This window comes from Camelus ferus, chromosome 4 (genome assembly GCF_009834535.1).
Source record: "Camelus ferus isolate YT-003-E chromosome 4, BCGSAC_Cfer_1.0, whole genome shotgun sequence".
In the NCBI taxonomy this organism is placed as follows: Eukaryota; Metazoa; Chordata; class Mammalia; order Artiodactyla; family Camelidae; genus Camelus; species Camelus ferus.
The window spans coordinates 56,487,066-56,499,129 of NC_045699.1; the positions used below are offsets into that span (position 1 = coordinate 56,487,066).

At 43.1% G+C, this 12,064-nt stretch overlaps 1 protein-coding gene across 1 annotated transcript; it reads right to left on the bottom strand.

Moving 5' to 3' along the window:
• Window positions 1–1,874: 1,874 nt before the first annotated feature.
• LOC102514102 (allergen Fel d 4-like) lies at window positions 1,875–11,583 on the bottom strand. Its single transcript, XM_032479130.1, has 7 exons — window positions 10,728–11,583; window positions 10,228–10,364; window positions 9,389–9,552; window positions 8,602–8,712; window positions 8,140–8,241; window positions 7,901–7,946; window positions 1,875–2,711 (listed from the first exon to the last, which is right to left on the bottom strand). The coding sequence occupies exons 1-7, from the start codon at window positions 10,818–10,820 to the stop codon at window positions 2,630–2,632; spliced, it is 735 nt and encodes a 244-aa protein (XP_032335021.1). The 5' UTR covers window positions 10,821–11,583; the 3' UTR covers window positions 1,875–2,629.
• Between the last annotated feature and the right edge of the window lie 481 nt (window positions 11,584–12,064).

Sequence of the window (12,064 nt, forward strand, 5' to 3'; positions counted from 1 at the left end):
TAGTAAATATACTGGGCTTTGTAAGCCAAGAGGCAAAATTGAAGATATTATGTAGATATTAATATAGTAATAAGGAAAACACATGTCCATATTTTCTGATGAAATTCAAAACACAATATTGAATACAATTTTTTTTAAGTACGGGTCTATTAATGAGAAGAATGGAATTCTTTTCTGGAATAACATTTTGCTTAACTGGGGTTGAAAATTTAGTGTTTCTAGTATCACATAAATCGCCAGTGTTCTTGGCTCATGGGCTGTGTACAAACAGGCAGTGGGCTGAATTTGGCCTATGGGCCATACTTTGCCAACCCCTGGTATAGAAAACAAGGTTTCGATGTTTAAAGTATTCCTGGAGGTCTGGCTGAAGTTATAAGCAGAGGAGGAATTTAAAAAGAGAGAAAGAAGGATAAGGACTGGAAGAGATACATTGACATTACCTGCAGATAACACACTCATGTATAGGTACCTATAAAACCAACAGAATCCACAAAGTATTAGGCCTAATTTTATTATAACTAATGAAAATTTTCATCAAGGTTGCTAGGGAGATCAGCTTACAAAAATCAATAACATTTCTCTACACCAGCAAAAACTCATAATAATTAATGGTTAAAAAAACCCCACAAATAAACAAACAAAAAAACCCTGTGAAAGTATATAGGCATTACCAACCAAGAATATACCAGAAGATCGCCAAGGAGAAAACTTTAAAACTCTAAGAAAGACCTAAACAAGCAATTCTCCAAGGAAGACATACAAATGATCAAAAAGCACATGAAAAAATGATCAATATCACTAATTATCAGAGAAATGCAAATCAAAACTACAATGAGGTATCACCTCACACCAGTCAGAATGGCCGTCATTCAAAAGTCCATGAATAACAAATGCTGGAGAGGCTGTGGAGAAAGGGGAACCCTCCTACACTGCTGGTGGGAATGCAGTTTGGTGCAGCCACTATGGAAAACAGTGTGGAGATTCCTCAAAAGACTAGGAATAGACTTACCATATGACCCAGGAATCCCACTCCTGGGCTTGTATCCAGAAGGAAATCTACTTCAGGATGACACCTGCACCCCAATGTTCATAGCAGCACTATTTACAATAGCCAAAACATGGAAACAGCCTAAATGTCCATCAACAGGTGACTGGATAAAGAAGATGTGGTATATTTATACAATGGAATACTACTCAGCCATAAAAACTGACAACATAATGCCATTTGCAGCAACATGGATGCTCCTGGAGAATGTCATTCTAAGTGAAGTAAGCCAGAAAGAGAAAGAAAAATACCATATGAGATCGCTCATATGTGGAATCTAAAAAACAAAAACAAAAACAAACAAACAAACAAAAACAAAGCATAAATAAAGGACAGAAATAGACTCACAGACAGAGAATACAGACTTGTGGTTACCAGGGGGGTGGAGGGTGGGAAGGGATAGACTGGGATTTCAAAATTGTAGAATAGACTACACTGTATAGCTCAGGGAAATATACACAAAATGTTATGATAACTCACAGAGAAAAAAATGTGACAATGAGTGTGTATATGTCCATGAATAACTGAAAAATTGTGCTGAACACTGGAATTTGACACAACATTGTAAAATGATTATAAATCAATAAAAAATGTTAAAAAAAATAAAAAAAAACTCTAAGAAAGGACATAGACAATGATCTGAATAAATTTATAGACCCTGGGATCACGTGGTTTTGGCCCGGTGAGCCTCACATCAGACTTCTGACCTCCAGAACATGTAATGTGATAAATGTGTGCTGTTTTAAGCCACTACATTTGTGGTTATTTGCTACAGCAGGAAAAGGAAACTAATATAGGACCCATTTCTCCTGTCCAGCTGGGTGCCAAGAATGGAGCTCCCTAGCTGTGTTGCTGATACACAGTTTTCTAACATAAATTTTCAGCTCTTGCAAGGGAGTGTGGTGTGTGTGATCTACTGCGTAATCCTACCTCATCTGCATTTGCAGTATTATTCTGTGGTGCTCCTGGCGGTAGACTTATTTCTTTTCCTTTAACTCAGTTTGCTTTCAGGCCCTAAGAATGTGTTGACGGGCAGTGAGGTGGTAGTAAGTTGCTAAGGAACTAATAAAAACAGAGTTTAGGACTTAAATATCATGATGGAAAATCCCCCCTGGGACTTGGTTGTGAGCTTGGCCCTCCATCTCTGAACAAAATGTACCAAGAAGCAGTAGCGCTCCCACTGACGGCTGATTCTGAGATAGGCTGGGACCCGGGACCTTTTACCTGAGTGCTTGCACCTGGACAAACATCTCCTTCAGCAACGAATACAAAGAAACTATAAGGGACTAAACTTAGCTGCAAGCATGCACCGTCTCGGGCAATTATGAACAATAAGAGACAAAAAGGCCCCAACCAATTGCCATTTCTGAGAGCAAAAGCGGGTGCACACAGCACCACCAGGGGGGTGGACCCCTCCAGCCCGACCCACCGACCCGCCCCTGCCCTCGCCCTGTTTAAGGAACCAGCTCACCCCCCGACTCAGGCGCAAGCAACGGCACCTGTTTCTTGTTCTCGCTCCCTTGTGTCGCAGCACGAGTCCCAGTAAAGCCTTGCCTGAATTCCTCGTCTGGCCTCCAATCATTTCTACTGAATACAGAGTCCAGGGACCCAAGTCGGTAACAACTCCACCATAGTTTTCATTTGACCCCTGATTTCAGTAGATATTCTAGAAAAAAAAAAAAAAAAAAGCTTTGAAAACTCAGCGTCTTTGTGTCTGTGAGTCTTCCAGGCGAAATGATCACTGATTCGGGTTGACATCAGCAAGACGGTGGGTTAGGAGGTGTTAATCCTCACAGCCCCACAGACACACCTATTTTAACAACCGCTCATGGACTTGAGAACCTTTAGGAAAGTCCGGAAGTACAGCGGAAAGGTTCCAGCACGCAGATGGGGCGAAATAATTGAATAAGAACGGTTTCACTTTACCTGCGTCCCCCCCGCCCCCCGTCCCAAGATGGCGGAGCACGGGCGTCTCCGGGAGCTTGTTAGAAGGCGGGCCCTCGGCCCCGCCCCCGCCCTGCTAACTCAGAGCCCGCTGTTTCACAAGACCCCCAGGTGGTTCGCATGCACGTTACAGGAAGCCCTGCGTTATCATACATGCAGGACTCCATAAATAAAGCATTGCATTGCTCTGTGTGTTATTTAAAAGCTATAGAAATGGTGTCATTCTGCACATATTATTCAGCAGCTGTCTTTTTTCATCTTACAGTTTGCTTTTTTTTTAATTTTTTAAAATTTTATTTTATTGAGTTATAGTCAGTTTACAATGTGTCAATTTCCAGTGTCGAGCACAATTTTTCAGTCATACGTGAACATACATATATTCATTGTCACATTCTTTTTCACCGTGAGCTACAAGATTTTTACAATTTGCTTTTGAGATCTAACAATGCTCATATAGATCTGGTACATTCCCTTTTAACTTGAAGAAAATTCACATTTATGTTGCTGATAATGAAATCTGTTATTAAATCAGTGGCATTGATTTGGTGCAATCAGGTACAAATGGAGGTGGTTGGAGAGTCTTAATGCTCTCTCCTTTAAAAATGCACTCAGAATAAACAGCAAGGTCCTACTCCATAGCACAGGGAACTATATTCAATGGCTTATAGTAACCTGTAATGAAAAAGAATATGAAAGCGAATATATATACGTATATAACTGAACCACTATGCAGAACACTAGAAACTAATCCATTGTAAGTCAGCTATACTTCAATTAAAAAATGTTTTTTAAAAAATGCACTCATTTCTTTCCTAGGGGCGTCACAGCCACTGGAGGAACATACTTCCCAAAGAAAAGCAATTACTGTCTGTGGCTTTAAGACTAAATGTTACATGCCCAGGAAAAAATAATGAGTGTTTAAAGTCTGGACGTTTCTATGTCAATGAGAACATTCAAAGCAAATTAGATAAACAAGGATATTTTTACATTAACAGGGTGGTTGCACAGAATATGAAGGGTCACGCACCCCAACTTGGATTGAGATCTTTTTTCTTCTTCATATCTTCACAGGAAACTAGCCAGCAAACATCCCCAGGCTTTGATCTTTTTAAGACATAAATTATTCCACTTTTCATTGGCCCTCTAACTGACATAAGTCTTTATTAACAAGTACAATGGCTGACTTTATCATGATTTTTTATTAGGCAAGGCTGGTTACAGAAATACAGGTTGTGGAGGAAACTCACTAGCTAAGGCAATCGATAGAACCTGAAACATGCAGCCAGTTTACTGGAGGAAGGTCAATGTTGGACACCGAGGATTCAACTGTCACAGCTTGGAAAGCTGGTAACTCTACCTGTTGGTAAAATATTTGGTCAAATGGTTGCCTGCTGTACCTTGGAAAACAGACCATGTGCTGACAAAGGCTGTAGAGCTAGGGGAATAAATAGAAAAGATTTGGGGTGTTGGAATATTGTTAATGTGTCTGTGACTTCTTGTGCTTTCAGAAAAACTTACAAGAGAGAGGGACTCAGGCTAGAGCCAGCCAGGCTGCAAGTAGAGAGAGAAGGTGGCACAACTTTGCTAAAAGAGACCCTCTTCTGCCTGAAGCATCCCTTTAAGCTGACTAAGAGTCGCTGCTTCTGTATCCCAAAGTGAAGCAGTTGTAAGTAGTGCCCGTGGAGTGGAAGTCTGGCTTTAGCAGAAATGGTGTTGCTGCATGAAAAGTGAAGAGCCTGCTAGCAAAGGATGGATTAAAGGCCCTCCCCCCCAAAAAAAATAACCCATCCAAATCTGTGGCTTTAGATGGCCTCAGATTAGCCACCGTTAAATTAAAGGAAGGAGATGGAGTGGGCAGGGCATAGAGGTCAATCTAGAAAAGACCAGAGTTTCCAGGCTTAAATCTAAGTCTAGATAAGATCTGGGGGGTCTGGTTATCTGCAAATAAAGAAATCAAGAGGCAAATACACTAGAAGTTTACTAAGTTTTTGCGGAATTTGTGTTGCCAAAAGAAATTTAGGTCTGGCCTGTAGCAAAAACAGTGACTCTCTAACCCTCAAAATAATCTCTCCAGGCCTGCGTAAGCAGGAAGTGGCCGTGGACGGTGATGGACAAGGGAGAACCTCCCAGAGCTGGGGCCACAGACGACAGTGGGCATAAGACCTGCTCCCACCACATTCTCTTTTCCCTTATTACTTCTTACACTTCAGCTTTAACCACACAGATGAGGACAATGTCCTAGGGCGGTGGAGAAATGAGATAAAAGGAACTGAGTTCCTAAATGACTATAGGGAACAGAATTGTCAGCCACATTGGAAGGCCCACATCAGATTAATTCAATCTTTAGTAAATCATACTGGATTATAGCTAGCTCTCTTTCTCAGTAGTAGCCAAGCTAGGTAAACTAACGAAATGTCTAACACTCAGATATTCTATCCTTCCCCCACTGAACTCGCTCCCTCAGCTAACTGGAGTAAATGGCAATTCCATCCTTCCAGTTTCTCAGGCCAAAAGCCTTGGCGGCATCCTGTGTGCACAGCATTAAACCAGGTCTTGCATTTGTAACTTAGCTTCCCAGAACTCCAGATGACACATGCATAACGTGGGCCTGGTTAATGCTCTTTGGCCAAAGACCAGGAACATACCTGCAGTTGAACAGATTGGGTTTATTATTGTAGCTAGGAAGAATGCTTACAGTGGGGAACCATGGATGTCTCAGTAAGAGCATGTTCGGAAGAAACTACTGCAGGTTTGGGGGAGGATCTGCTCTGGCCTGTTTGCTCACATCACTCCCATCTGTTTTCTTCCTTTTCTTTCTTTCCTTTTTTTTTCTTTTCCTTTTTTTTTTTTTTTTAAGGACTGCTCTGTTCCTGACCCACAGACATCTTCACTTCTTGCTTTCAAGTGTCCTTAACAATTTCATGCCTCATTTGCATAAAATGTTTGGAGTTGAGGGGTAGGTTTCAGTGTGAGCTCATGCTGCCATCTTGTCCTGGGAACCCCTGAGGGTCTTTCTGTGCCTCCTGCTTGGCTGTAGCTCCCAAACACATGGCACTATCCAGCCATCTCCCGTCATCATTGTGGCCCTCCCTTGTATTGAAAGGGAAATTAAAGATCTTCTTCTGTGAGCTCCCCAAAGAAGAGGTTAATAACAGTTAGCCTCCTTGATGCCTCCTGACTGTCCTGAGTACAGATTGCTGGATATAAGTATTGCTCACATTTCATGGAATCTCACTTAATATGTTTACAGTAGATAACAGTGTGGTTGAAAGTGGTTTTCCAAGATTAAAAAGGACGTTGACCAGCTCAGGGGATGGATGAGATAGAGAAGCAAGGGCATGAAGGCATATCCTGAAGCATGTCAAGCTGGAATCAGCCCCAGCAGCATCGCTCCCTCATACCCCACTGACGAAGAGAATTCTAGGATGGAGCAATTCATAGGGCAAGTCTTATCGTTTGTCTTACCAGATCACTAAGAAATGGGCGGCTCAAAAGGCAAGCCGCACTCATGGGGACAGAGAATTATTGCAGAGAAGGGGGAATCCTGAAACTCAGGGAAGATTCTGAGAAGCTACAGGAAGTTTATGGGTACAGGGCCGAGGAAGTTCCCTCACTTCCTGTCAGCCTCACATCTCTTACAACAGAAGACAAGTCACAAGACTGCAAGGTGAATCATTTATTGATCAGGTGGAGGACAGTCTCATTCACAGTAGCATTGTCCCGGGTATGATAAAGCAAGCCAGAAATTTGGAGAAAAACCTTTGATTCTTGGTGAGCTAATGAGTCTTCCCAGATGATTAGGGAAGATCCTGAAGATGTAGAGATAATGTCTTCATGTGCGACAGGGATGGAAATCAGGTCACAGAACTTGCCACAGGACAACGTGCGACCCATGGAAGAGAAGCTCCTGGAGCCCAAGTGAGAAGTCATTCACTAGGCGCTAAATCGGCAGATGAGAGAGAGAACATGGAAACTGATTAAGGGCATCTCAGATTGAGCTGAGGACAAAGAGAATTTCTATTACCAAAAAGAAATGTTGAAGAAATCGTTATCAACCTGCATACTAACCCCTGCTATTTGCCAGAATAGGGGGAGGGAGGGTGTTAAGTAAATGACTTTTTTTTTTTTTTTTTTTTGCTATTGCTGATTCCCGTCTTAACCTTCCCCCGAGTGAGTCTATGAAAATAATCAGAAAGGCAGCAATGAAGGACCCTAGGCTTGTTCTGCCACCTTCAGCATTGGAAGTTTTAAAGAATTTTTGGTAAATTGAGGAATAATGACAAAAGCCACAGCTGTCTTTCGTTCAGTGCTTACTTTATGTAAGCCGTAATTGCTAAGACTTTCACATATATTATCTGAATGAAGCCCCACGAATAATCTGAGGTAGGAAACAGGTGAGGAAAATCAAGAGTCTATTTTCCAGACTGGAAGACAACTGCAAGGTCGGACAGCTCTCTTCCCAGACTGGAAGTTAAGGATGTGTAGCGATCAAAGGAAGAAATTTTTTCCATAAATTGGAGGGTGAGATGGCCTTCTGGGCTTGAAAGATGGACCACAGACATAGAAATATATTTGAGTTTCGTACTCAAACCCTTTTCCCATTTAAAGCTTGGTCTTAATGGGTTTTAGCACATTATCAATGACTGAATTCCCCTTTTCTCCAGCATTATATCCACACGGTATCTCTGTAAGGTAGACATTATTTTTGCCTTTTAATTGCTCCATCATATGCTCAAAAGTTCACGGTTGGAGTTGGATCCTGAACCCTGGTCCTCCAACTCCCAATTTCAAGCTCTCCCAACAAGCTTCCTTACCAAATTATTTGTATTGTCATGTTTGGACATTAACCCCCAATGCTTTTGGAAGGCACTGCTCCCTGGGTTACCTACCCCCCCACCAGAGATCACCAACCTGGAGGCCTGGTCAGCTGCACTCTCTCGGGCCTGGAGACAGTGATCTGCAGAGACAGAGAAGGGCACATTCAAACACCAACCCCAGTTTGTTTCCCAGAATGAAGCCAGATGATTCTCCAGGTTAGGACAAAGGGGACTGACTGGGGATATTATCTCCTCTTGGATTCCTCACATCGGTAACATTCCCTCGGTAAGATGGGAATTTCAGCAGAGAAAGCCAGAGATCACTCAACTTACCAACTTTGGTCAGGTCAACTATATTTTCCTCAACAATTCCGTATTTTTGGCAAATTCTCACAAACTTTCTCTTAAGCATTGCAGTCACATCTCGTTCTCGGGCTGTGGGAAGAGTGACAGTAACTGCTGTGTCGTGTTTATTGGCCATCGAGGCTCACTGAGGGGTGGGACTCCAGACGGACGGGGAAATGGATGGCACTGACTGGGGCTCAGGCAGAAGTCCTGGGATGGAATATAACCTGACTTGATTTGACATCTTTAGGCTATCTTTCTGGCACGATGAGAGAGTCATCATCTTCCCATCACTGAGCCTGAGGGATTTTTACCAAAGGTGAGAGCGTCTGTCTTCAGAGGAGGAGAGATGTCCCAGGATAAGTTCGGGAAGCCCACACTGCCTCCAGGCTTCCTTCCTTCCCTGGTCTCCCCGCCCCCAAGATGAGCGTCAGCATGAAAACACTGTACCACTGAGTTTCAGCACGTGGAATGTTCCATTGTTGCTGACATTCACGAGATAAAAAATAATATACTTATCATAGTCCACTTCAAGGATGCAAAATATATTGTATCCATCATCTGTGGAGGAAACAGAACATAGCTCAGGACTTCTTTGGACCACAGGAAGCAAGTGAAACCCTTTACCTGTTCTGTCCCACAAAAACAAACTCAAGTGCATAGCCTGGAAGAGATAGAGAGTGATATCTACTGTCTTCCATTTGCATCTCTCTGGGCTCTGTGAAGCAGCTTCTGAGGATTGACTAGTGGTAGAAAAATTCAGCCTCAGTGGCAACTTCCCCTCCATCCTCCTCCCTGAGACTCACCTTCCTCCCTCGGCCGTGTCTGCCCACCATGTGGCTGTCCTCTCTGTGAGCCCCACTGGCATCATATACCCAGTTATATTCTCAGTAATGTGCTGGGGCAGTGGCCACCAGACATCACCAGGAAGTGGGCAGGGAATGAGAAGCTGTCCTGCCAATTTACTTACTTTCTTTCTTTCTTCTTCTTCTTTCTTTCTTTTTTTTTTGGTGCCAATTTTCTTTTGTTGCAGGAGGTACATATGGCCTATCTGTCTTCTTCATCTCAGGGAATTATGTGCCAGACATTGGCTTTTATGCACAAATTTCTCCCAAACTCAGGACATTGGCTATTAGATGACCCCATTCTACTACTGAAATAAGTACTGATCAGGAATTCATCAAGCTTCTGAAGATACTGGGGTTTAGTAAATTCCTTGCAGTTGGAAGTAGAATTTAGAAAGACTTTTTTTTTTTTGTGGCATACTTACAGGTAAGTGTATATACATCATCCTCTTCTGCTTTGTCACAAATCAAAGAAATTTCAGTACACTCTCCATTTACCCGGTAAAACAGAATGAGCTGCTGCTCAAGGGATACTGATGGGACGAGCTGCCTCATACTCTACCTATAAGTTAAATTTCTGATTCCACTGATTAACTGTTGAACATTTTGGGGTAGTTTTTCCAAAGCACTTTTATCTACATTATTTCACTTTATTTGGTACTTTGAGAATAAGTCAACTACCTCTGTCACTGTTACTCTACCACTATTTCCCCCACTACTATTCCTACAGCGACTTGTCTAGATAATTAGCTGAGTTCTCACCACGTGCCAGCCTCTCAGCTACGTGCCTGACAAACATTACTTCACTTGGTCCTCACCATAAAACCATGAGAGAGAATTTTTATCATCTTTTACCCAAGGGAAAATTGAGGTAGAAAGAGATGATTTTTCTTGATCATACAACTAGTAGGAGATAGATTTAAGAGTGAGCTAGGTCATTGATTCCAAGCCCTGTGCTGTATTGCCACATGACTTAGGATTCTGATACCTCTCGACCCCTTACCCCCTCTCTTCCCATTTAAATATACTCCTGCCTCCAATTCTTACCTCTGAATCTAGAAAAGCTACAGGTTAACAAGCTCTAGTCAGGGCCAGATAATGCACTCATTTTGGATAGAGGCTGAGAATATGTGTGTGTGTGTGTGTGTGTGTGTGTGTGTGTGTGTAAAGGTCCAAGACCCTACTCAGGATTCTGTTTTCCCTTTCCCAAGCAAAAAAACCCCACATTTACTTTGTATAAAGTTTCAAGGCCAGAGAAGAGTTGTCACAGGCACTGATGTGCTCCATGGAGATTCTAAAGCTACCATTTTCTTCTATCTTTCCCTTGAAATCTGAGGCCAAGAGAATGGAGTACCAGTCCCCCGAAATCTGCAATAAATCAATAAAATGATTGCGTGAGAAAAGGAGAGAGGAATACAACACGAACACTTGGCTCCTTGAACTCTGGCCTGTGGACCAGGACTCCTAACAGTGATAAGAAGGTGAAATTAGAACTCAGGTCAACTGGCAACCACACCTGGGACCCTCTCCACTGTCCTTCTAATGATAATGGAGGTCCCCAAGTGTTGTCATCTTTCAACATGGCACGATTGCTCTTAGTCCCAGGTCTGCAGCCACCCCTTCTGTTCAATATGTCAAGGCACTCCTGCCCTCCAGTAGGGCCACCTTGCTTCAGAATCCTCCAGACCACCCCCAACAAAGTCAGAAGTCACTATGCTCCACTGACCCTACCTTTGAAATGTCAAAGTTACTTTCCACAACATCGTTTCTTTCTCTCCAGGCACAGACTAGAGTCAGCCCCAGACACAGCGACAGCAGCTTCATGTGGGTGGGGATCGTGCTGCCTCCTACAGACCCTGGGAGTGAGTCTTCCCCTGATGGTGGCTCCACTCCTCAGCGCCTCTGTTTTTATATCTGTTCTGGGTCAGTTTTTTGTCCACGAGGCACCACCTCCCCTCCTCCCGCTCCATGAACTGGTCTGTCACTCCCTGGTGTGAGGCCAAGGACTGTTCCTGCCCTTTTGAAACTTGGCAATCTCATCTCTTTTAGATCTACTTATTGACCTTACATTTCTCAAAACACACACTCAAGAAAAACAGTGGATGTTCTACAGGGCTGCCTTTTGGAACCAGACTTAACTGTGGATCTGGCTTGGAATCAGAAATCCGATTACTCGTGGCAGGAATGGAACATAACTAGGAAATGGGATGTGGTGGGGACTCTGCTCCACCACTCACGATGTGTGTGGAATTACGTGAGTTACTCCATTTTTAGGGCCTCAGAAACAAAGAAACTCTACCAGAGACAGTGGTATGTATCACAAAGCATTAATATAGAGTTGATTAAAATAGAGTTGAATAAAATAAAGTCTTTAAAATATGGTGTCCAGTATTCAGTACATTTAAATTCCTTTTCCTCATTCTCTGAACTCACCCCCTGGAGCCTTTCCTTTGCACGCAATAACTGAACAGGTGTTTTATCACCCCGTATACCTCACTATACTAGAGGTCCCATAAGAGAACTGGAGAAGTACAAGATGCCATCCTTCCTTTAAGCACCCTTCAATGAAGGTGGGGAAATGCTTCATATACTCAATAAGGACTTAATTCTACAAGTATATGAAATAAGCTAGCTGAGTGGGACCAAGTCCAGATCATCGTAGGTCAGCAAACGGGTGATGCTAGGGGCTGGTGCGGTCAGAGACTTATTCGTGGAGAAGGTAGACCGTGGGGTAGGTCTTGAAAGCTAGGGAGGGTATTGAGATGCGGAAGGCATGTGGGAAGAGCATTGCAGGTGAGAGGAATGTTGTGTTAGGCTCCTGTGCCCCCAGCTGGGGCTTGTCAAAAGCTATGGCTCTTTCTGCCCTGTGCTAACGGTCCCCTTTTGCACTCCCCAAAACAGAAAGCGACTGGTATCACGGGAGGAGTTGGGCACAAGGCAGTGGATCTAAGAATTGCAGCACTGTATCTGTGGTCTGCTTTAAAAAGTCACCCCTTGTGTGATCATTCCCAGTTCACGCTTAATATCAGTCACTGGTATTTTGATATCGGTATTTAGTCATCATGGGC

Coding starts and splice junctions, on each gene's coding strand:
- LOC102514102 (XM_032479130.1), bottom strand. CDS start 10,820: ATGAAGCTGCTGTCGCTGTGTCTGGGGCTGACTCTAGTCTGTGCCTGG. Junction 9,553..10,227: donor GCCTTGAAACTTTATACAAA/GTAAATGTGGGG, acceptor TTATAGGTAGAG/TATGAGGCAGCTCGTCCCAT. Junction 7,947..8,139: donor AGTTGACCTGACCAAAGTTG/GTAAGTTGAGTG, acceptor CTGTCTCTGCAG/ATCACTGTCTCCAGGCCCGA.